Here is a 24,354-nt window from a genome sequence, read left to right as displayed (position 1 = left end):
TTTCCCAATAATCACCCAGTATTAAACAATAAATGCAATACTGTCAAACAGGATTTAAAAAAACAACATTTAAAGACACACTTCACTATGGTTTAAATTTCACACTGTCAAACATGTTGCAATTGTCATTACAAACTCACAGCAGTTGCATTCAGTTTTATTGTCACTATTTGAAACTGTTTTTAAACTCTAGCTAGCTAAAAAACACAAAACAAAAACACACATTCTCTAGTATTTATACAGAGGGGGCAAGCCCCCTCTGTACCCCCTGCAACTTATATATACCAACTAAGAGATTGCACTACAGTGCAAATGACTGTAGATTTCTCTCCCCCTACTGTAGAGCAATCTCCAGTTAAAACTACCAGCTACACTGTAGATTTCCCTCCCCTACTGTAGTGCAATCTTCAGTTAAAACTACCAGCTACTAGTGCTATGAAAAGAATTACCCACATCCGTAATATTACAACACTCACCGTCAAATTTGTCAAGCCACAAAATAGTATGTAGAATGACAAAGTACATAGGCACTGCATACTTGTACCTAAATGTCTCTCGCCACCAGCTTAATGTTAACTCATCCGCTTAACCGGAACTCAACAAAGTCAGCTTTCAGAAATATGTACATTTGAAATACTGGTGTTGGCAAAGTACCATTTGATGACATGTGAATTCGATAAGAAGAATTAGACCCATATATATATATATATATATATATATATATATATATATATATATATTATATCCCCCCATACGTATAGTCTAACATTGTTTTCTCAAATTATGTTCGTAAATGACCCTCCAACAACTTCAAAGCTGCAGAGAAACCTGTTAGAAAACTGAAGTCCTATATCTAAAGATTGTATCTGTATGTTACTGTAGGTAACTTTATTCAGTCATGCATACCATGTTTCACAAACTGCAGGCAACAAAAGCCATTAAGGTATTTAATGCTTTGCTAAAGAAAATAAAGATGATTCACAGTACTGAAAACTAAATTACAGGCATACTGTAAAGCAAAGAAAAGAATTCTGTTAGACATTTGTTTTTATAAAAAATTAAAAGGTAACTAAAATATTGATTCATATGTGACTGATTAGAAACACATGGTGCATACATGAAAATTTGGAAGGTTGCGTGATTTGTTGATCAAAGGTAGAATTGTTCATGGTGTACATGATAACTACACAGCCTGTACTAGTGGCTAAGAGGAATAAATCCTTAAATGTGGCCCAGGCCACCCAAGTTGGAAAAGCTGCTCAAGTGCTTGCTGCACAGGCAGTGACCATGGGCATGCCCACTGTGAATGGGATAAAGAAGGTGCACATGCTTTTGTGTGACACATGCACTGTTTGATTTCCATGGTGAAGACTGGGGAAACAAGTGTTGCCTGTTGGTGCCCAGTCTAGCTCATGTCCTCCCATTGTATAATTGAGGGATGATACAGCACTGACATCCACTGCATCTCCCACCCCTGAGTGTTACTGAGCGTTACTGGGCATGTGCACAGGATGGGAGCTAAAAGGAGAAAAAGCCAAATCCCATTTCAGAAATAATACAAAAACATGAAGTGAATCAACAAAGCCTTTGAACTGACTTACAGGCAGAATTTTATGATAAATTGGTCCATTATATCAGCAGTGCTGCAAATGCAGTATCATAATACACAAAGCAATATGCAAAGCACTGATACTAAAACTGATCTTTTAGCAACATTTTCTGATGTGTATTAATGTCAGGATTGCTTCAGGATAAAATGCTGCATTGGATTATCACCACATACTGTACCAGTGATATATCTACCGCAGAGTACCTAAAGATCTGAAGGCAAAAACAAAAGGGTTACTTCAGCATATAGATCTAAGTATGTTGGTGAAATAGACTCATGTTACAGCATCAGTCGATTGCATGGTAAGTTTTGCGAAGACAAAGTCTGAATCTGTCTTGATGTACAGGACCATAACAAATAGATTCTGAGACAACATTATCCACTGCATATAGTAGAAGTGACTGCTAATATCTAATGCAAAATTATTCTCAGTGCTACCTGTTAATTATGACTTATGACAAATCAAGCTTGATGAGGCAAGTTCAAAGCCATGTGCCTTTAACACACTACTGGATACATTTAGATCTATTATACTACAATTTGACATTATTTTGACTCACCAGGCCTTTAATACAGGTGCAGCTGGATATCATTTAAGGTTTACAAAGAGCAGTAAATAACATTGATGGCAGTTTGGTACAGGGAGCCATTAAGCAACATCATTATGTAAGACATAAATCCTATGGTTTGAGCTGAACAAAGAAATATGTTATTATGGGCATCTAATACAACCATATGTAGAGAACGTATGCACTCTTGTAAATTTGCAAATTCCAACAGCAAATCCTCATTAATGCATTTCTTAGGAATGGTATAGTTCCTGTACTTAAATTCCAAGATCAAATCCTCATTGATGCGTTTCTTAGGAATGGTATAGTTCTTGTACTTAAATTCCAAGAGCAAATCCTCGTTAATGCATTTCTTAGGAATGGTATAGTTCCTGTACTTAAATTCCAAGAGCAAATCCTCATTAATGCATTTCTTAGGAATGGTATAGTTCCTGTACTTAAATTCCAGCAGCAAATCCTCATTAATGCATTTCTTAGGAATGGTATCGTTCCTGTACTTAAATTCCAAGAGCAAATCCTCATTAATGCATTTCTTAGGAATTGTATCGTTCCTGTACTTAAATTCCAAGAGCAAATCCTCATTAATGCATTTCTTAGGAATGGTATAGTTCCTGTACTTAAATTCCAAGAGCAAATCCTCATTAATGCATTTCTTAGGAATAGTATCATTCCTGTACTTAAATTCCAAGAGCAAATCCTCATTAATGCATTTCTTAGGAATGGTATCATTCCTGTACTTAAATTCCAAGAGCAAATCCTCATTAATGCATTTCTTAGGAATGGTATAGTTCCTGTACTTAAATTCCAAGAGCAAATCCTCATTAAGGAATTTCTTAGGAATGATATAGTTCCTGTACTTAAATTCCAAGAGCAAATCCTCATTAATGCATTTCTTAGGAATGGTATAGTTTTTGTACTTAAATTCCAAGAGCAAATCCTCATTAATGCATTTCTTAGGAATGGTATAGTTCCTGTACTTAAATTCCAAGAGCAAATCCTTATTAATGCATTTCTTAGGAATCATATTGTTCCTATACTGGTTCATGCCACACTTGTCAGATGTACCTTTAGGAAAGCTGTTAGATGAGAATGTGAATTGGAGTTTGACTGCAAAGCAAAGTAAGACTTTTGAGTACCAAACAGATTGGTAGCTAGCATAATCACAGTTAATATTCTGACCCTACATGACTTACAATGCCTCAAGCAGATATAAAGCAAAAAGACCTAAGATCACCACTGCTGCAAGAAGGAAGATTAGTTGTGTGGAGCCTACAGCATTGACAGATGCACTAAGTTCACATAAAAACTGGGAAAGAAATACTAACAATGGGGTTTGACTTCTGAAAATGCCTTGTTTTGTGTACAGGAAACACTAAATTGGAGACAAGCATGAACTACTGCAAATATATTTAAAAAGTCACTGCACAGAGCGTCTGAAATATGATACAGACATTCAGAGTAATGCATGTAGATTGATGCATACTTTTGACATGTTAAGTAGAGCATATCTGGGTGAATGCTAAGCAGATGTATGGATTGAGACAAATATTTTAGTAGCTTCTGTAAACAACTTTAGGAATTAAATACAGGCATCAGAAAAGATAAAAAAAGTAAGTCGTTAACAGAAGTGTAGTGACTGGTTGTCGAGATAGTGTGAAGTTGTAGTGACTGGTTGTCGAGATAGATTCTTCCTTCTTCATAGCAGTGAAATGCTGTTTATTCAAGATCTGTTATTTGAAAGTTTCAATTAAACGAGAGAAAGACATGATTCCATCAGAACTGATAAGCCATATTCAATCACCTATATATTTCATTTGAGAATATCTAACTGCAAAGAACAAGTAAGAGGCATCATGTATTGGGCTCATATGATAACATAAATAGAACATATACTGCTGATCTGTGCACTGCATATCACAAGCAAAAATAAGAAACAGAAAATCACAATTATACCTCATGAAATTTCATCGGTGCTTTAGTTGATTGTGGGAACTGACTTAATTCATCACAATGAGCTCAGTTTTCTGCTGCATGTAACAGGTTGTCCATAATAAAAGATACTAAAGCAACTATGGTGATAATAGTTTTTAAATCAGTCTTTGCTAGCTATCGGACAATAGTGTGTAATTTGTTAGTCAAAATTTCAAATATTTTTATAAAGCTTATGAGCTGCTGCATATTTTTTCCAGTTCCACATTTCCTAGGATTCAGAGAGCTACTCTCTACCTGCAGTAATTGCCCACAATGGATTGGTGAATTAGCACCATGGAGAGAAAGTCATATTTAGAGACATGCTAAAATCACACTTAGAAACACCTCATTATTAGTTCATTACTATGTCTCTGAACGGAACAGATCTATGTCAGACCGACCATGGTAGTGTTCTCCCTAGCAGCCTACAAATCATGTTAGCAAAGACATCTCGTACATACACACATAGAAGCACACACATTCAGACACTCATGCAAACATGCACTTGCATGCGCACACGCATACATGTTCAGACAACAATGCACACTAGCATGCACATACACACACACACACACACACACACACACACACACACACACACACACACACACACTTGGCATCTTCTACCTAACTCAGGTAGACATCCACATACATTTATTCATTCAGCCTCATTCATGGCACTACAGACATGCACAAACATGTCCACACATATTGATCCTTTGACAACCCCACCCACCCCATTGGCTCCGCTGTACTCCAAACTCCCAACAGAGTGAATGGATGAAGACCATTTTTGTTGGGCATTCCCTTTTTCCTCCTAAACTAAGATTTTACTCAGACAAAGAAATTCTCTGAAATTCCCAGCTCAGTAAATATGGAGCAGTGAGCATTTTCAGGAGAAAGTACATGGCTAATTAACATTAGCCACTCCCACTGAACAGCCGCATGAGCATGCGGTATCATGACACACTGATAATCCTTGCAAACTTCACTATACCACTAGAATCCACAAAATTATTTTTATTCGATCCTAGATTTAGCAGTAAATCTATAATGCTGAACAAAGATTAACCCAGCAGACAACACAGATTAAGTAGAGTGGTTGTTAGTTTTCTGGTTTCTTTGGTCTAAATGGCAGAGCAATTTTCTAAACATTTCCAGTTTTCTGGCACACCTTTTTCTAAAGTTTATCATTTTTATTCCCAGTTGACTATAGGTTGGACTTACTGTACTCGTGATATATCTGTTTATTCATAGCTATGCTCACCCACACTTCCATTTATTTATTTATTGATTAATTTATTTATTTGCATGTTAGGAGGTGATTATGGCAGTGGGGTAACTTATTCACATAAGAATTCCAGCTGTGTATGTTATAAGCTTTTATGTTCTTCATATGTATGTTTCTGTTCTTTCCCACACACTTTAAATTTTGTCATAGTTTTGAAGTCAAGCTCAGTTAATATTTACCTAATACTAACTTAAGTCATTCCAGCTGTCTTTTTTACCTGTATTCACATTTTCCCCATCTCCCCCCTCAACATTACAAAAAGAATCTTCAGTGCTGATGCTAAGTAAATGGAAATTTGTCATTCCATCTTTGGTTTTGCAACAAGCAAAACTAATATATAGTTTTTTCTGTGTTCCTGTATACTCTGCAGTACAAAGGAGATGTCTTCATCAATATTGAATTGTATAGTGTAGGTAACACTTGCTGTTTCTGTAAATAAAGATGATTTAAAGAACAAAGGAAGTCATATTAGTTTGTGATTTATCAATGAAGAGGAATTAATATAAAATTAAAGAGTCACACAGATGAATGCCTCACCACTTTATCCCCATTAATGAGACATGTTAGCTTGCAAATAACATTGGAATATGTCAACTTGCATTACATTTTTATGTTTACTTTATTCTTTGTGAGGACTAATAATTCTCTGTCTTTCCATTTGCTATTTTGTTTGGAATGAGGAAAACAAAATAGAAAAAGGCTGTATGAATCAATCATTTTATAATAATCTGCTATCCCCTTTTTAATTTCTCCAAATCATTTGGGTTTCTAATACCATGACAGGAATGGACCCCATTCCTAAGTCAAAGCATGATTAAAGTTCATGAAATTAGTATTGCTTCAATCTTTGATGTTAGCAGAAGTGCTCTTCGCAGCACCAGCAATGTCCTCGGTAATGAATCCTTCTGCAATTTGTATGGAGTTACATGTATTGGTAACATATCTAAATATGATTGTAGATTCTTTTTTTATAAGACCTGTTACTCCTACTGCTATTGGAACTATCAGGGTATCTTTCTTCCACATTGATCTTGTTTCTGCTTGCAAATCCTGATATTTGTGTCTCTCTGTACACAGGACACTGCAGTCACTGGGTATGGTAATTTCAATGATCAGTGCTACTTTTGTCTTCTTTTTTTGGACCGCTACATCCCGTTTCCTAGTATCTATCTTTTGAACTGTTTGTAATGGATGATCCCATGTGATGTAGATTATCATTTTCTATGATGCTTTGTGGCTGATGTTTCCAGTGTTTTTCAGACACTTCAGTACCATAATGTTTGCACAATCCCCAGTGCAACAGTCTTGACACATTATTATGCCTTTCAGTATACAGTCCTTCTGCCATTAGTATGTCGCAACCACCAACTAGGTGTGCAACTGTTTCCAATTCTGTTTTGCAAAACCTACATTTGTCTGTTTCTCACGCATGTTCAATGGACTTTATAAACCAATGTATACATAGTCCATTATCCTGTGCCACCAATATTAACCGTTTATCTCTTGGTTTGAATTTGCATCTCCTTAACCATCCCTGCATTCGTTCCTGATCAACATGAGGTTCTTCCAGAAGTTTTCTATACTTGCAACTATATTTATGCATGCTTCATATTTCTTGCCTTTTCATCTGGTCCTTCACCTTATAATATTTCTTTTGTTTTTTGGCACATTCAGTTGCTGCCTGATTTTTATCTACTTCTGGTTTGATTTCCATTTCTGCTTGACGCCGATATGCTTCTACTAGATTAAGCAAGTAGGGAAGTCATCTTAGATTTATTCTACTCATGTTTCAAAACTTTCACTACATTTGGGTCTTGTGAGGTCAGCAGATATGTGTGGAGTCCCACAATTGCAGATCTATACATGTAATCAATTTCAAGGTGGCCCATCCCTTCTTCAGAATGGGGAATATATAATCTTGGTATACAGTGATTTCTTGTTTTCCTATCTAGTTTATCCAACACATTTTGGGGCCAGTCAATCACTCCAAAACTGTAAGTTAGGACAGGTAGAGCAAACTGGTTTATAGCTTGAATTTTGTTCCTATATGTCAGTGCTGTTTTCAGAATTAATTTAAGTCTTCTGAAATATTCCTTACTAAGTTTTATTTGCATCTGCTCATGTTTTATTGCTGATCCTTCATCAGTTCCCAAATATTTGTGAACTCCTTCTTGCTCAAGTTCTTTTATATCACATTATTGTCCCAAACTGATATTTTCCTGGTATTGCAGTTTTCCAGATTTAAAGGTTGCTTTTGCACATTTATCAAGATCAAATGACATTCTTATATCATCTGAAAAAGTTTTGACAACTTGCAGTTGTGCTTTCAGTTCCTCATCTGATGTGCTATACAGTTTTAAATCATCGACAAAGAGAGGATGAGAAGAATTTACACTTTGTTGTTTTCTAGGAGCGAAATTATAGCCACGGCCTAAGCTAAGTAAACAGCTTAATGGGTTAAGGGCAAGACAGAATAGCAGCAGTGACAGAGAGTCACCCTGGAATATCCCCCTTTGAATTTTTATCCCTGGGATAATAATTTGTCCTTTATCATGGCTTAAATGCAAAGTGGTCTGCCAATGTTTCATGGTCACTGTATTGTAGCTGATCAGTGTAGGATGTATCTTATACATTTTTTAAGCACTCTTTTATCCATGAATGTGAAATACTATCAAATGCTTTTTTGCAGTCAAGCCATACCATACTTAGATTCTTCCCCTTTTTTACAGTTCTCCACTATGACTTTAACAGCAAATGATCCTTTGTTCCATATGAATTTCTTTGATTGCCCTTTTGTTCTATTGCCATAATTGAATTTTCTTCTAAATGACTATAGACTCTGTCAGCATCAGTACCAGTATATAGTTTATATGTCATCAAAAGGCAAGTTATCGGTCTATAATCTTTTGAGGAGCTTGCAGGTTCACTCTTAAGTAGCATTGTTTTGCCTGTTGTTAGCCAGGTTGGTGTCTATTCAGGGTGTGCATGTAAATAGTTCTTACTCATGGCTAAATCTTCATGCAAAGATGTTAATACTTTTAACCACAAGTTAGGTACTGCATCTGGGCCTGGGGTTTTCCAGTTAGAGGCTTTTCTTAACTTTATTTCAATCTCTTTCACTGTTACTTCATGCCATTTCATGTCCTTTACCTTTAAACTTCTTTTTCTTTCTTTAACTATCCATTTAACTTTCTTGTTATGTTCCACAGGATTTTCATAGATATTTCTCCAAAATGGATCTGTTTCTTCTTTTTGTGGCAGTCTTTCAATTCCTTTTACTTTGTTTCCCAATTCTCTATAAAACTTTTTTGGGTCATCAATAAATTGCTTATTTTGTACTTTTCCTTTATGTTTATCTGTATCTTCTAAGTTTTTCTGCCTGTGCTGATATTTTTAGTTTATTATTTGTGATAGTGCATGATAGGTCCTGGTCTGTTCTAATACTGTGAATTGCTTTTATCACATCTATTTTTCTTAGTATTTTTGTTGATTTGTTCCCTTTTCTATATTTTTCTAACAGTGACACTTCTTGTCTTAACTGCTTTATAGTTGTCTGTATTCAATATTTCCATGATGTTATTCAATTTCTCCCCTTCCTTTCCCTCACTACCCTGTGTTCTTGTGGTAGAACTTTATCAGTTATTAATTTAGCTGCACAATAATATATCCTGTTTACTTCTGTTATATTGCATGAATCTCTATGAACAGTCCTAATTCTGTGTTCATTTGTTTTATCAGACGTCTGACTTTTTGGGTTTTATTAACCTACTGCAGTCTATTTCTTTCAGTCTATGTCTATTAAATCAAGCAACTCTTCATCCCCCTATTTGTGATAATGCATGCTTCTAAAGAATGCAGTACTGTACGTAACCACAAAACCTACAGGCATGTATATATTTATAAGTATATATGTGTGTATTATATTTCTGTGTACAGACAATTTGTATAATCTAGAAATGGCTCCTAGGTATGGCTCAGACAAAGTATTCCATTAACAAATATTAGTTCATTTGACTGTATGTATCAGGCTCACTCATTTCACCTGCATCTAATTTTTCTGGGACATGGGAAAAAGAGTTTTCAAATCTTTTTTTTTTTTTTTTTTGGAGATGATTTTACCTCTTAGGTTTGCAGTGCAGGGTGATGTTATACAACAAAGTAATGCGAATAAAACTGTTTGTCTAAGAGCAAGTCCCATCCATTCCATGACAATTCCTTTCAGATTAAGATGCTCAGTTGTCATCATTGACATGACACCCTTAAGTCCTCTCCTCTCCCCTCCCCTGCTCTCTTATCATGTCCTTTCTTCCTTACATCTGCCTTATTCTATTCTACCCTCTTCCTCCTTTCTTCCACTATCCTTTGCCTTCATTAATCCCTGTACACCTACCTCACTCTTCCTCACTCTCTCCCTGCAATCTACACAGCCCATACCCACTTATTTTTCTTTTCTGCAAATATTGTATATAACTCCTCAAAGGCTTATTAAATTTATTTGGCACCATTTATAAACAGTGTTTATTGTACCATTATATAACCATATTTTAGTTTATTCCGAGTGTACTAAGTTTGTTCTTTGTGGCATGTTTAACCTATTGCAACCCTGGGTTGAAACTAAAATTGATCCATGGGGATCACAGTTATACCCTATTTAACAAATAAACATATTAAAAAAAGCTGTTACCAACAATTTTCCAAAAAATAATAAGAATGTGGAAAATCAAATTAAAAGCAACAAAATAACATTTTCTATTTCATTTCATGACACAGGAAGTCCATACAATGTATTTCAATGAACTGTAGACACTCCCCATAAATATTGTGTTGGATTGAATGGGGAGTGTCTACAGTCCATACAATGTATTTCAATGAACTGTAGACACTCCCCATTCAATGCAACACAATATTTATGGGTGACATTTACTACCCCAACATTAACTGGGAATTATAAATGCCCTCAAACATGCAGGCCCAGAGATCACAGGACTTTCTTAGTACAAACACCCTAGAACAGCTAGTCTGCATGCCCATCAGGGGTGCAAGTATCATAGACCTGGTTCATACATATATGGGGAACTGATGCTTTCCCTCCTAATGTAAAGTTCACATTGGTCAGGTTAGTCCACAAAGCTGTCTCCTGTGAAATAAATGTTAAACCTGGGACAACAGCTAACCATAGAACATTTAGAAAATATTAAAAGGCTAACTACCTCCTTATAAGCAGCTGTCTAGCAAAATTCCAAGCCACAACAAAGCCTGAGAACACAGCTGCCTATGTGGAATTGTTCATGGAAATACTGTACAGTTATGTAAATAGCTGCATAGAGACAGCTGAACCTTACCCTGAAATAAACATTAGACAAATTCCAAAAACAAGCCAGCATCATGCAATCATAGTATAAACAGAAGGGCATTGTCCAGCAAAGTAAAAACTCCCTCATCAATTTGAGCAAGCAACTTGGGACTAATCTAGTCCACCAAAGTCAAATTTAAGATAATATAGCCTCCCAAGCTAAGGACAACCATAAGACTTTCATTTATGTCCACAGCCTTAAAGACAGCACCCAACAATGTGCTGAACAAATAGAGAATGGAAGTACCTATACTGTGTCAGATGATACAACAAATCTACTGGCCAGTAAATTTAGCTCCAGTTTTAACCCCCTGTCACCACTTGTCACACCTCCAGGAAATACACTCCAGCATTTCTCCTTCAACAATCTAGACCCTCACTGCAGTCCCTAAAGCCAAAATCTTTGCTTCAATGGGCCCTGATAATATCCCTGGATGCCTCCAGAATAGCATGAAACTGGACCTGTCTCTAGAATCTCTTTTTAAATATTCTCTCCAGACAAGCTTTGCACCAAACAAAGGAAGGACTGCAGTGGTTATCCCTCTACACAAGAGTGGGACTTCCATGGACTCAAAGAACTGCAGACCCAAGTCTGACTCGTCTCATATTCAATGTGACAATGTGAGGTGTTGCCATCCATGCCAGGGGAGAATAGGGCAGTCCATGTGTGACATTTTCCAGCATAGTTAGCTGGAGTTTTGTAAATAATTTTGTGTCATTTGCCTATCACACTGAGTTGTACAGATGCTTATGTTAAAAAACTGTCAACAGTGGTTTAATAACTGATTAAATGTATATGTTTAAACAAAGAATTTTGGAAGGGAATAGTAGAAGTTTTTGAAATTGTTCTATCATTTTCAAACACTGCAACAGATCTTAGCAAAGCTCTGAATGTGTAATGTACCACAGTCATGTGATCAAATGTGATGTTATTCTATAACCAGCACTGAGAGGATGGAACTCTCACATTACTTTGTTTTGTTTTCTTTGCAACCTGATGTAAAGATCTATGACAGTTATCACAGTTAGTCAGTTGAATTCATTTCAGTTCAGTGTAAGTGAGAAGCTCATCACCTTGCCCTGTGGAAGTAAGCATCTCAGCATCTAATCTTGCCTTGCTGTATTAATTAAGTTAGCTAGGGAACATTTATTCTTTAGACAGTCAGGAAATACAGTAAGATTAGTTAAGTAGCATTTTTCTGCATCTATTTGAATCTGTCCAACTGTGTTATTTTTATTTCTCCTGTGATAGAAACTCTGGTGTTTATTGTAATTCGATATTTAATATTCTCTTGTTTTCTATTTTATTATTTATTATTAATATTTTATACCTTTCATTGTGGCTGGTCTTTCAGAGAATACTTTTACATCTTGAGAATACTGTGCTTATTTCAGTGATGCCTTGGCCACTCCGAAAGCCTTGCTGCTTTGGTTACACTCTTCCATTTATGTTAGTACTGATTTTACTCAGTATAATTGGATACCATTGTAAGAGCCTGAGAGTAGTTGACTGGTGGCAGCGTGGTTACCTTATAGTCTGAGCAGACAGGGTACAGCTAGTAAATCTGTAGCAGCCTTTCCCAGGAGTGTGTGTGTGTGTGTGTGTTTGTGTGTGTGTGTGTGTGTGTGTGTGTGTGTGTGTGTGTGTGTGTGTGTGTGTGTAAGAAAATTAACTATCCAGGTGTGGGTGTGTCAGCTACCTAGAACTAGGACACAGTGCTCCATTGTGAGTCTTGTTTGGTATCAGGAGCGACAGAGAGTCCAGTCCCAGGTCTGAAGTGTGCTCCCTGTGTGCTCTTTGGAAAATTGTGCTTGATGCAGAGAGCTGCATCTGAAAAAATAATGTGTAAATTCATTCATGATTTTAGTGACCATCTCTCACCAGTGTCAGTGATGAGGATTGAGGCTGCTTGATTACTGGCCTGGGGTAGAGAGGTCATCACATGCAAGACCATGGAAATAATTATTATGGACCTGATAAACAGTGGCCTTGGAAAACTTGCAGGACACAGGACACTACCCAGTTTGATTTGGTTAAAGGAAGATCTTGCTTGCTTAACCTGTTGGACTTCTTCAAGAAGGTCACTAAAACTATGGATGAGTGGAAAACAGTGCACACTGCCTACCTCATGCATTGCAGATAAACTTACAAAATTTGGCATAAACCCATATGTCACCCAATAGATATGGATTTGGCTCACTGATTGGGAGCAAGAAGTTAGGATAAGGGAATCCACCTCCACAAAGAGACAAGTCACTAGTGAAGTCCCACAGGGAACTGTGCTGAGGTCTCTCCTTTTTGGCACCTACTTCTCTGAAGTCAAGGCAAATGTCACGGGCCTCGAGCTGAGAAAAAAGCAGATGACTGCAAACTAGGTGCAGGCCATTGTCATTGAATCCCCTTAAGACACAGCTAGCCTTCAAGAGGGCCTGATGCAGACAAATAACTGATGCCAGAGCCATGGACTAAAACTTAATGCAAACAATGCATAATAGTACCTTTTGGAAAGGAGTTCATCCCTAGAAATTACCACATTGATACCCCCCAACTAAAAGTAGAATCAGTGGTTAGGGATCTGGGAACGGATGTTGACAATAACCTGGCCTTTGACAATCATACCTGACCTTTGACCATCACATGTCTGCTGTGTTCATAAAATCATTCTACATTGCACAACTTATAAGTAAGGGCATGGCATGCTGGTAAAGGAGGGCATTCTTCCTCTGCACTTGGCTCTCATCAGACCATTCATCGAGTACAATGCACCCTTTGGCATGTGCCTGACCAGACACTTGCAACAGCTTGAGAGACCAAAAAAGCTACTCACAAAAAGAATACAAGTCTGATATGGACCACCTCAAAACCCTATCCCTGCACTCTGTCTGTTATACACTACTGCCCCATGATCTATGCCTAGCCTCCCAAGCATCCTCTGATCTCACACTGATGGATCTGTTGCACATCTACAAAACAAATAACATCAGAAATACCAGTTCTAAGGACCTAAATCTCATCTGTGACCTAAACAGGGTACATTGGTGGGACAGCTATGTTTCTCAAAGATTACCCCTTCTCTAGAAGTGGCTTCCTGTCCATGTAAAGCAAAGTGCATTCCTAACCATATTCAGATGTAACTTTGACCAGTGGATGGGAAATCTCAAATGTACCCCTGGTTTGGCACCAGTGTCCATATTGGATATGGCAGTGTCTGAATACTTGAGGTGTACAAGCCTGTGTCATAACCATAACATTCCTTGTAGTAATGACATATGATAGAAATATTTTGATAACTTTGTGGTAAGCTTGGCTAGTCTTAAAATGGCTCATGGGCCTAAGCCACCTATGAACCTATACCTCACACATAATAATAATAGTGCTGTAAGTTTTACCTAACATATGAACAGTTTTTAAAAGACAAGTAGAAGATATGAAAAGCTACAGAGAGATAAAACAGGAGGTCATACTTTTAAGTGTATACTTCTATCCTAGCTATGTTCCAGAATATGGGATACTACACAGTGTGTCTTTGTTATGTCATATTTGATTTTTGAAGAACAATAGTAATTATGCACATTTGATGTCAATGCACAGTATACATCTATAGCCTATGAAAAAGGACTAGCGTCATTAAAATACTGACTAGCTGCTTTAGACATATGCAGTTTTGAGTTCAATGTTTTTTGGCCCAGTTACCTGATGTAATTTTGACTCAGAATATGTTCTGTTACAACAAGGAGTGCTATTTATTTTTTAAGCCTACCACAATGGGGGCAGCTTTAGCCCATATCTATGCAGATTTGTCTATGACACTTTTTGAGGTTGAATACATTTATATCTTGGAATGTAATATTTACTTTCTATCCATGAATATCTGGCATAGATACATGGATGATTGCTTCTATCCATATTCAGGAAGACTTCCTGAAAGCTTTGTATTTAATAAATATTGTAGTTAGCGTTCTTCAGTCCATTTTTCTTGGTTTTTGACAGTTGTTATTTTAACTGTGACTGGGTTTACCATGTTCTAGGTCCCCAGGACTTCCCCCTAATTGATAGTGGCAGCTCTTGCTTTATCCCATGCATGCGATCCCAGTTATTCTCATTAGGGGTGATATATAATTAATGACCACTGGATGGAAAGGCAATCTCAAACTAAATGGGATAGGTTAATTTGATAGGCTTAAACTGGCCTTCAAGGGCAGCTAGCCTAGTAATTACCAGTGAACCTATGAACCTATGGTTTAATCAAGTAGCTATGAAGAACTATGTCCTTTTTGGAGATATTTAAACAACAATGAGTTTGGGATCAAATTTAGCATATGTGCAGAACTGTCTTTAACATTGATTTTTTTTAATGTTGAGGTCACCAAACTGTTTAATTGAAACATAATGACTACACTGCATAGAAAGACCTTTTTGAAAAAATGCATTTTTACATTACAACAGCCGTTATTCATGCCATGTACTTGGCAGCATTCTAAAATCACAGTACATGACAGTGAAACAAATTTGTAGAAACCCCAAACTTTGTGAGATTAGTACTAGTCTAACTGCTCTTGCGGGCCATTTTAAGCGTAGCCAGTCCCCAATGTGAGAATCAAATCCTGCACTTTGTGTCTATAATGTAAGCACCTTAACCATTTTGCCAACCTTTGCCAACCTATGTTATTAGATCTTACACACAGATTCACACATAGGGGATATTCTAGTGGGGATTTACAACATGCTCGGTCAGACCATGCTGACATGTTACAATATTCATTCCAAAGGAAAAGCACACATAAAAACATCTGTTTTGTTAATACTTATAGTGTCAAGTATAAAGAGAATCATTTACAAACACTGATCAGTTTTACTGAGCAGCAACACATTAAATGGTTGGCTTGGCAACAAATGTAAATGTGGTTACAGAAAAAATAAGTGTTTGTCACAATTTTTTAACCACCACAAAAGGGATGGTAACCCTAACATGCTGCCTCCACCCCAACCACATTATGTGGAAGTAAACCATGTAGATTCTGTAATAAATGTGATGCTGGGTTTAGTACACAGTTTTTCTTAATGAAGAGCACAGAATCCACCACACAAATAAGAACTATGGTAGCATGCAATACTAGAGTAGAAATATAGTTTACCTTACAGAATGTTTCTGGGGTGCCTTTTTTGTGCAGCAAACTCCATATACTTTAAAAGCTGGAATTTCTACATTTCTAATTGACATTAGATTAAAAAAAACGAGAGTGCTTTAGACAAATACGTTTAGTTCATTCAAACGGTATACTCAGTTTGACTGGCACTAATGCTGTTTCAAAAAGTTCAAATATGCTATGGAAAATATACAAAATATTTTTGATAAAAAATAAAGAAAGTGCAGTGCAAAGATGGGACATTTCCCCTTGGATTGAACGACTACTTATATAGTTCAGTGTTTAAACAGAAAACAGCTGATAGAACTGTTTTTCTTTTTTCCCTCTTTTTTTGATATTGGTATATGTTAGTCATGTGACATATGAATTGCTATATAACCTTGCTAAGATATGATATGTTGAGGTATATTTTTTGCACTAAAGAAGCTGTGGTCAGCAGTGAAAATGGTTTGCAGATGGTATAGTGGATGTTGTTTCAGCCGTTAAATATACAAATTAACTGCTGCAACCTGAGTGCTGGTTCTTTGTAGATTAGATGCAAGTTTCACCTTGTACTTGGTGTTTGGAACTTATTTCTGGGTGTTTTTGCTGCTGCTTTTAAATATAAATATATATATATATATATATATATATATATATATATATATATATATGTACACACACACACACACACACACACACACACACACACACACACACACACACACACACATATATATATTTATTGGCTTTGAACAACTGGTCAAGCAATTATAACAACTAACTTCTCATTTCCATTTCTTCACCTAGCCATAGTTTGTATAGGATTATAATAATATGTAGCAACAGCATCAGTTAACATATTTTCCATGTGAAGTTTGTATGTGCTTTCCATCTTAGTGTGGGTTTTCTACAACATTTTCATTTTCCTGTAACATTTCAAAGATACATCATCAGACCAACTAGTAAAGATGCATTGTCTCTAGCTGTCATTTGTCAATGACTGTGTCTGTCATGCAGTGGACTGGTGTGTCACCCTGACCTGGTCACTGCTTTGATGCATTTTGTTTTTTGGGACAGTATCTGTCTCCCACAGTTCTGCTTCAAATGAAATAAGCTATAGAAATCTGAATAAAAGAAGGAGTGGATTGCTAGATGGATAGATGGGAAGAAAGATGGAAAGAAAAGCATCCAGCTTAGCTTTAAATTTTCAAGATCATTGACTGCCTATCTGTCAATTGGATCATATAATGCATAGAAGGGAAATGCAGTAGGAAGACAAATCCAGTAACATGTAAGTCCAAAGGAACTGAAAGTATTCTCATGTTCACATGAAGGTTATTGCTCATGTTTGGCTGATATTTCCACTGAGAATGTAAAGGCTAAAAATCAGCTACCTAAATGACAAAGCAGATTGCCCAGTGAAGAAGTAAATCATGCTTAGCTACAGATGCGAAGAAGGCTAGTATTGTCTAGTGAGATAGTACATTGTCAGAAAAAGCATCCCCTGCAGATAACAGAAATATGATGCAGAGAATCTGATTGCTTGATATCAGTCTACCCTAGAGTTTACTGAGCATGTAAAACAGGTATTACCCTCTTTCCATAATCTTTATCAAAATACGGTTCATTCTGAGGTCATAAGCACCATGGAATGAATTAGATCTCTAGAGGTGAGATTCTCTGGCAATCAGCCAGCAATGTGAACCAAACTTGGTAAATCAAGTTTCTCTGCACCTCACAAAGTCAAATCATTTTGCTTCCCTTGCAAAAATAGATTTTTAAAGTTTGCGGAAGGCATGAATCAACTACGACACGTGTTTTGGCTTTACATGTCATTCATATGTGCACCTTCACTGTTTTTGTGTTTCATCAAATAATACATGAAATCCTAGCACAAAATCTATGCAAATGACTTTGAATACTCTAAATGAAGTGAGAAAAATTTGTTTCTGCTTTTGGCCTTTGATGCAAACTAAGATAGCCAAGGTCCCTGTCTGAGCAGTATCGGAGAGGCATGTGGCTTATGATTATTGCACAATGGTTTTGCAGCCTTATTGGTAGAATGGTCACTTCACTCATGGCAGTTTCGTGAAACACGTACTTTGGTTTCACATTAACAAAGTGGTAAAGATGAGAAAAAGCAGTAACAGTTTTCTGTTTGCTGTCAACTATGCTACTATGCTTTCAGTTCAGCTAGACTGGCTGTAACTCGTAAAAAGCAGTATTTACAGCGATAGTGTAATGTACTGGCTCACCTTCAGTTCTGCACAGGAGTGGGCATGGCTCCGGTAATTGGCGTAAAAAGTCGCATATGAAATGAGGCATGATTGACATGCCATTCATATTAGGCAGTGACATCATGCATACAATTAATGTGGCCGAATGTAACAAATTTGTACTGCAAAAAGTCTGACTATTTAAAAACAGAGACCAGTTACCTATCTTTTAACATATATATTCAAGTATATTCAAATATACATCTTTGTAGTACGTGGTATACAGCGATCATAGTTTAGAGGATTATGGCTATTTATGGTGTCTGTGTTCTTTTGCAAGTGAGAAGTTGTACCTGTTTGAGTGAATTTAGAACCTGATAGTGGAGGGCTGTAACTCTGTCAGCTGTTTCCATGCTGCACAAGTAGATGTGAATTGGTGCTGCATTGCCACCTGTCTAAAATGCTCCAGTAATATTGTTGGAGACGTTTCCAGTAGTTGTCAGTATCTATGCTTATCTGCCCTTGCCAGTATCCTTTGCTTGTTTTGTTTTTTTTGTATCGGCTAATAACACTAATATGTGGCTTCATGCGTACCTCTGCAGAGAGAGAGGGAACATGAGACTAGTAATGAAAATCAAGCGGCTTTCACTTTCGATTCCCTTTTTGGGGAATTGGACTTTTGACTTGTGTTTTAGTTGTATAGGTTTGAAGTTCTGTAACAAAAGTGACCGAAAGCAGCATATATAGATACTCAAACTCTTTAAGTTTGCAGCTGAAGTTAAGTTTGTGCACTCCTACAGAAAACTGGGTTGTCATTGTATGAAGTGCTTCATTAGAGTGTTAAATGTGTAAAGCAAAAATGTAAAATTAAATCATAGAGGAAGTGCTCTCTGTTTTACGTATCGCTGTTATTTATGGTAGTTCTTATGAATGACAATTCTCACATTGTCTGACTACCTTTTTTCATTGTAAGGCTGAATAGCCTTACATGCTTAAGTTGCGAATATTTTCCTGCTTATTGTAGATCAGGTGGTTAAAACCACATACTATGCTGTTCACATTTATTAGCTGGTACTACTCAATATTTCAAGATGTTCAGTGAAAGTAATACAAGTTTAAAACAATGACTTGTGTTTTTAAGCTGTCACTTAAGATGAATGTAAATGCGTCTGGGGTTGAGCATTTGTTAGCGTTATGTTTGAAATTGTGAGAGGTATGCTGTGTTGTCTTTATTGTCTCTATTTTTGTGGCATCGTACAGTTCGAAAACAGAATAAATATTCCTTCACACCGAATGAATATTGAATACTTCCAACTGACATACAACAATGGGGGAGGGTTTTAAGCAGTGCTTGCTACTGTGCATCTAGTGAGCCAGTGCACTACACAATCACCATATTTACCAGCTCACAGCAGTTCTCAGTGGATTTCCAAGTTGTCGCTGTTTATGGCCTGTTAACTACATACTGACTTCCACTGAAATAAGAGTCAAATTAGCCTCAAGTACTATACTATAATGTTCAGAGCAGGTCTGTTAAATATTTTGTTCTCCCAGTACTCCACTGAAAAAAAATAACTCAAGGCTTCTGCAGACTTCAGTGTATAACAAATCCAATAAGAAAAATAAATAGATTAACAAATCCTCATGTCGCTCCTACTTTTCTACAGAAAATTCCAGGATGCAAATAAACAGTTTCGTTCTTTGCTCTTTACAGCATAACTGTCAGCTTTGTGTGCATTCCGGTTTAGCTTGTTTCTGCTGGTTCTCTTCAAACATAAACATGCACTCATCACACCTTCATACCACATGCATGTGGGTGCACACATACATACATGCACACTGACACACACACACACACACACACACACACACACACACACACACACACACACACACACACACACACACACTGCTTGTGAATGCTCTTCTGTGGATAGCCAATCCTATTTCTTTGGCTAACAACCATTGTTATTCCAGAATATTTTTTCTGTGTCAGACCTGAAAACAGACACTTAGCAGCACTGGGCCTGCTATGTGAAAGTATGTTTTTTTTAGATAGAGAAGACAGATTATCATTTATAGCTACCTCTGTCTATTGCATCCTGACCTAAACAAAAATGCCAAATGTGTCCAAAGGGCATGCATTGAAAAATGTTAATTTTTGTAATTATTTTAACAAGGTGTTTGTTTCAATTTAAAATTTTAAATGTCAGCTTGAGTTTTGTACATTTATTTTTGACAGTTTTATTCCTAATCGTAGACTTTGCTATTGTTTTCAGTATCCAGTTTCTGTCATATAAATTAGCTATGATAAAATAGAGGATGCTTTGAATGTTAAGTAACTTTACCGCTAACTGCCCAAGCAAGGTCAAGAAAATAATTTTATTTTTTTTCATGTTTCAGTCATGCCTTTGCTGCTGGTGCCAATCAAAAGAGTTGTTACCTCTGGAGGACAAGCAATCCTGTCTGAAGTTTAAAGCTAATTACCCTGGATATGACAACTTTCGCTATAGTAATAAGTACAGTACATCTTGAAGATGAAGATGCCATGCTCACTCATGCAGATGACTTCTAATTTGCTGTGAATATAACCTTGGATTTCACAGGCATGCTCCCCCCAAAAATGTAGTAATGACTGTGTGATATTATTAGCATTTAGCACAACACATATGCCTCTTATTGCAAACAAATGAGCACAGATCAGGCCAGGAGACACCGTAACTATTTAAAGGCACTTAACATTTTATGGTCGTTGCACATACAGGTCCTTGTCTGTCTGAAATGATCCTTTGTGTTCTGCAAATGGATTCTCAGGACTGCAAATCGTATGACTGATCATTTATTTACAATGGCTCTGTAGTCTATACTGAGCTAATTTATGGACACATTAATGATCTGAACTACACGTAGAACTGAATGGTTAAAGTGACACAGAATATAAGCTTAAACTCTTAACAGCCTGAGCTCGTCCTGGCAAAACATTATAGTGGAAGATCATGTCTTGGAATTAGAATATCAGCTGTGATATAAGCTGTTTCATACTTATTAAAATCTTCTATATTGTTAAGAAAATTCCAGTTTTCTATAAAACTGTATTTTTTGCGGTTACTATGTATTAGATTTAAATCTGTTATATAAAATTATTAACCTTATGCTGTTGTCATTTCAGCAATCAGTTTTGAACAGCAGTGTGTGAATGGAACAAATTATATAAACATGGATACTGCAAGTAGTTTTGACTCTTTTCTTTCCACTTCACTCTGGTTGAATTCTGTATATGGCAAATCATTATATTTTGATATCAATATAATGAGATTAGATTTGCCATGGTGATGTATGTAGAAACACTTATTAAATTTCTAGATATGGCAAGCACTTCATAAATATAAATGAACAAATAATGATGCAATCGTATTATGATGCTTTACAAACTGGAGTCATATCTAATTTTCATATAGTAAATGATCAAATAATAAAATATGCTATGTAGCACTCATGATACTATGTTTGAGCATTGTGTGAAATTTCAAAACATTTTAACTGTCCCTTCACAAGCTTACAGTACCAAACATTTTACTTCCAGAATTTCATGTCACATCTCTCACTTTTGGTTGCTGTAGTTGGTATGTATATATATATATATATATATATATATATATATATATATATATGGTGAAAATCCATGCAAGGTAGATTCCAGTGCTTAATATATTTCACATTTTATCTCTGATTCTTTTTGGCATCACCATTTATGTCTGGGTTGATTCCAATCTCCCTTAAAGACATTACAATGCAGCCAGTGTGACTAAAAATGAATTTAAACTACTAAGTCTGTAAATAAATTTGGCAAAATGTTACTTATGCAGATACTGTTTAATAATCAATGGAATTCCTTTCAACTTCTTTTCAGAACTGTAGGGTCCAGAAGTATGTCTGCATCATGCTGCTCTTTCCCTGGGGCAATTCACAAGTGTTTATAAGAAATGACTACGTTGTAATACAGCTATTGTCAGTCATAATAATTTGCAGCTGGTACACAGTCTGTTTAGGATGAAATCATAATAACTAATGCACAATTCTGTTGCTAGAAACTGTCATCGAGTTTACATGTCAGCCTTCCCTCAGTTATTAAATTATATGAAGTATTTTAATTCACAGCATTAGTTAGCTCTGACCAAAGTAACTATTCTAAATGCATTTTTTTAAATAATAACCTCCAGATATTCCTTTCCTCTCTCTCTCTCTCTCTCTCTCTCTCTCTCTCTCTCTCCCTCTGAAGAAATGGAACCAGCTGATCTGGCTAGGTTTGGCAGAGTGCTGCTGTATGAACAGTGTTAACGAGAAAGTCAAATTGGCAGCTACATTTTTATACAAAGAATATGTTTTTTAAAATGTATTCAGAAATTCAGTCATTCTATAGATAAAATTAATTTGATTAAGCATTTTGCAGTGGATTAATGTTTAAATCTTACCATAATCTTTTTTACTCTGTCTTGATGTGTTAACTCTTATCTCGCTCTTTTTCTCTGAGTTGATTTTTTAAATAGTTGCTCCATGAAATCAGATATGAACTCATACCTTCAGTTATAAGTGATTTTCAAGTGGAATATTTATGTAACATAAATATTTGACCTATCTTGATATAATTAATTGTACATGGCTACATCATTATCAATGTGCCTTTTGCTTCTAGGAAATGCAAATGAACTAGATAGTGTATTACTTTTTGAGCCAAACACCTGCCTTACATTTCAAGAGAGAATTTCTCTGTTGAGCCAGTGATTTAGGTGTGCTTTTCTTAAACATGAAAACAATAGGTGGACATATTAAAATGGATAATATTTTATATGGCATTCATTTACAGTCAACAGAACAGGTGAAAATTAATTATTATAAGATACATGTGTTAGTGTTTATTTTAAAATTTTGAATATTACCAAAATTGCTTTACAATTATTTTATTTATAACCTTATATCACTATATGCCGCACAAAAGCAGAACACTCCCATCCATGTATTGTATATATATTTTTATACAGCAATGTGTTATTGTAAATATTTCTTCTGTTGAGTCATTGCATTAAAATCATTTATAAATGTGAATCCTGTTGTAAGGTATAAGTCTACACTTTTTTGTTTAACATATCAATAAATATAAAAAAGTTTCTGTTTGCCTATTCTTTTATGTCAGATTTCATCCTAAAATGTAATGCATCAAAGATGCTTTTTAGTGGATTTCTGGGAATATAGGTTAAGAATGCAATGTGGGACATGTACCACTGAATATGCCTGGTTGCTTCATGTAAAGTGATACATGTCCAACTGAAAATAACATGTTAAAGGGTTTAAATTGAATGATACAGTAATTCTGGAAAATGAAGTGATATTTTGTGTCAGACGTAAAACCCTAGCAGCAGTCTCATCACCTTATAACTAATACATCAAGTCTGTGATTGCTACACATAGAAGGAAACATAACATCTGAGTCTGTTTAAAACTGGAGAAACCAATATTCTGTCAATGCTTGCTGTGCTATTTTCAGTACCACTCTTGTTTCTTTAGAAGTCGTTTCTACAAACTGACTGATCACCACCTTGTACCAACTAATTAAAAAAATTGCTCAGGCCCATCTGTTGTTTGATTAGAATGACTTATACGTTTTTAAACACATTTATTATCTTAGCAGAATATCAGAAAATTGTATACAATTTGATAGTATGTACACTTAAAACACTTCCAACATTTTATCAATCATTTTTTTCATTGACTTTTGTAAAAAGAAGTAAAGTACCAATAACAAACAAGAACATATAAACATGTTTTTTTTAAAACCAGCAAGAAAGAAATGCAGTACCAGTCCTCCGATCTGTAACTTAAAATGAAATTAATGTTCTAGTCATCTGGAATACATTTCCAGTACTGAAAATTCACTGCTAAAGCTGTGGCAATAACACATTTAGTCCAGTAATACTAGGTCTTAGGTAAATAATATTAATTAGGAAAGCTACTTAATAACCAAAGCTTGGTTGTGTCTTCAAAAGGTAAATCCATTGAATTGCTGTATATATACCTCCAATGATGTTTTCCAAAGTATAGGAGATTTTAGGATAAGACCTTACAAGACAGAAGTAACTGACATGTTCCTCTTGATAACACAGCCATTTCTTGTTGCATAAGTTTGGCATATGACAGAGCTGTAAAGGGGACAGTTGCCA

At 36.0% G+C, this 24,354-nt stretch overlaps 1 protein-coding gene across 1 annotated transcript in view; it reads left to right on the top strand.

The window, feature by feature from the left end:
- The window catches only part of EDNRB (endothelin receptor type B), a 379,533-nt gene extending 356,227 nt beyond the window's left edge, over positions 1–23,306 (top strand). Inside the window, exon 8 of the mRNA XM_044072911.1 lies at positions 20,543–23,306. Within this exon, the coding sequence (XP_043928846.1) occupies positions 20,543–20,674 (132 nt within the window). The 3' untranslated portion in view covers positions 20,675–23,306. The remainder of the gene's footprint in view (positions 1–20,542) is intronic.
- The last annotated feature ends 1,048 nt before the right edge of the window (positions 23,307–24,354 follow it).

Source organism: Protopterus annectens, chromosome 5.part1 (assembly GCF_019279795.1).
Source record: "Protopterus annectens isolate FY-2018-M chromosome 5.part1, PAN1.0, whole genome shotgun sequence".
NCBI lineage: Eukaryota > Metazoa > Chordata > Ceratodontiformes > Protopteridae > Protopterus > Protopterus annectens.
Note: the sequence above shows the minus strand (reverse complement) of the source record. Positions and strands in the feature narration are given on the sequence as shown.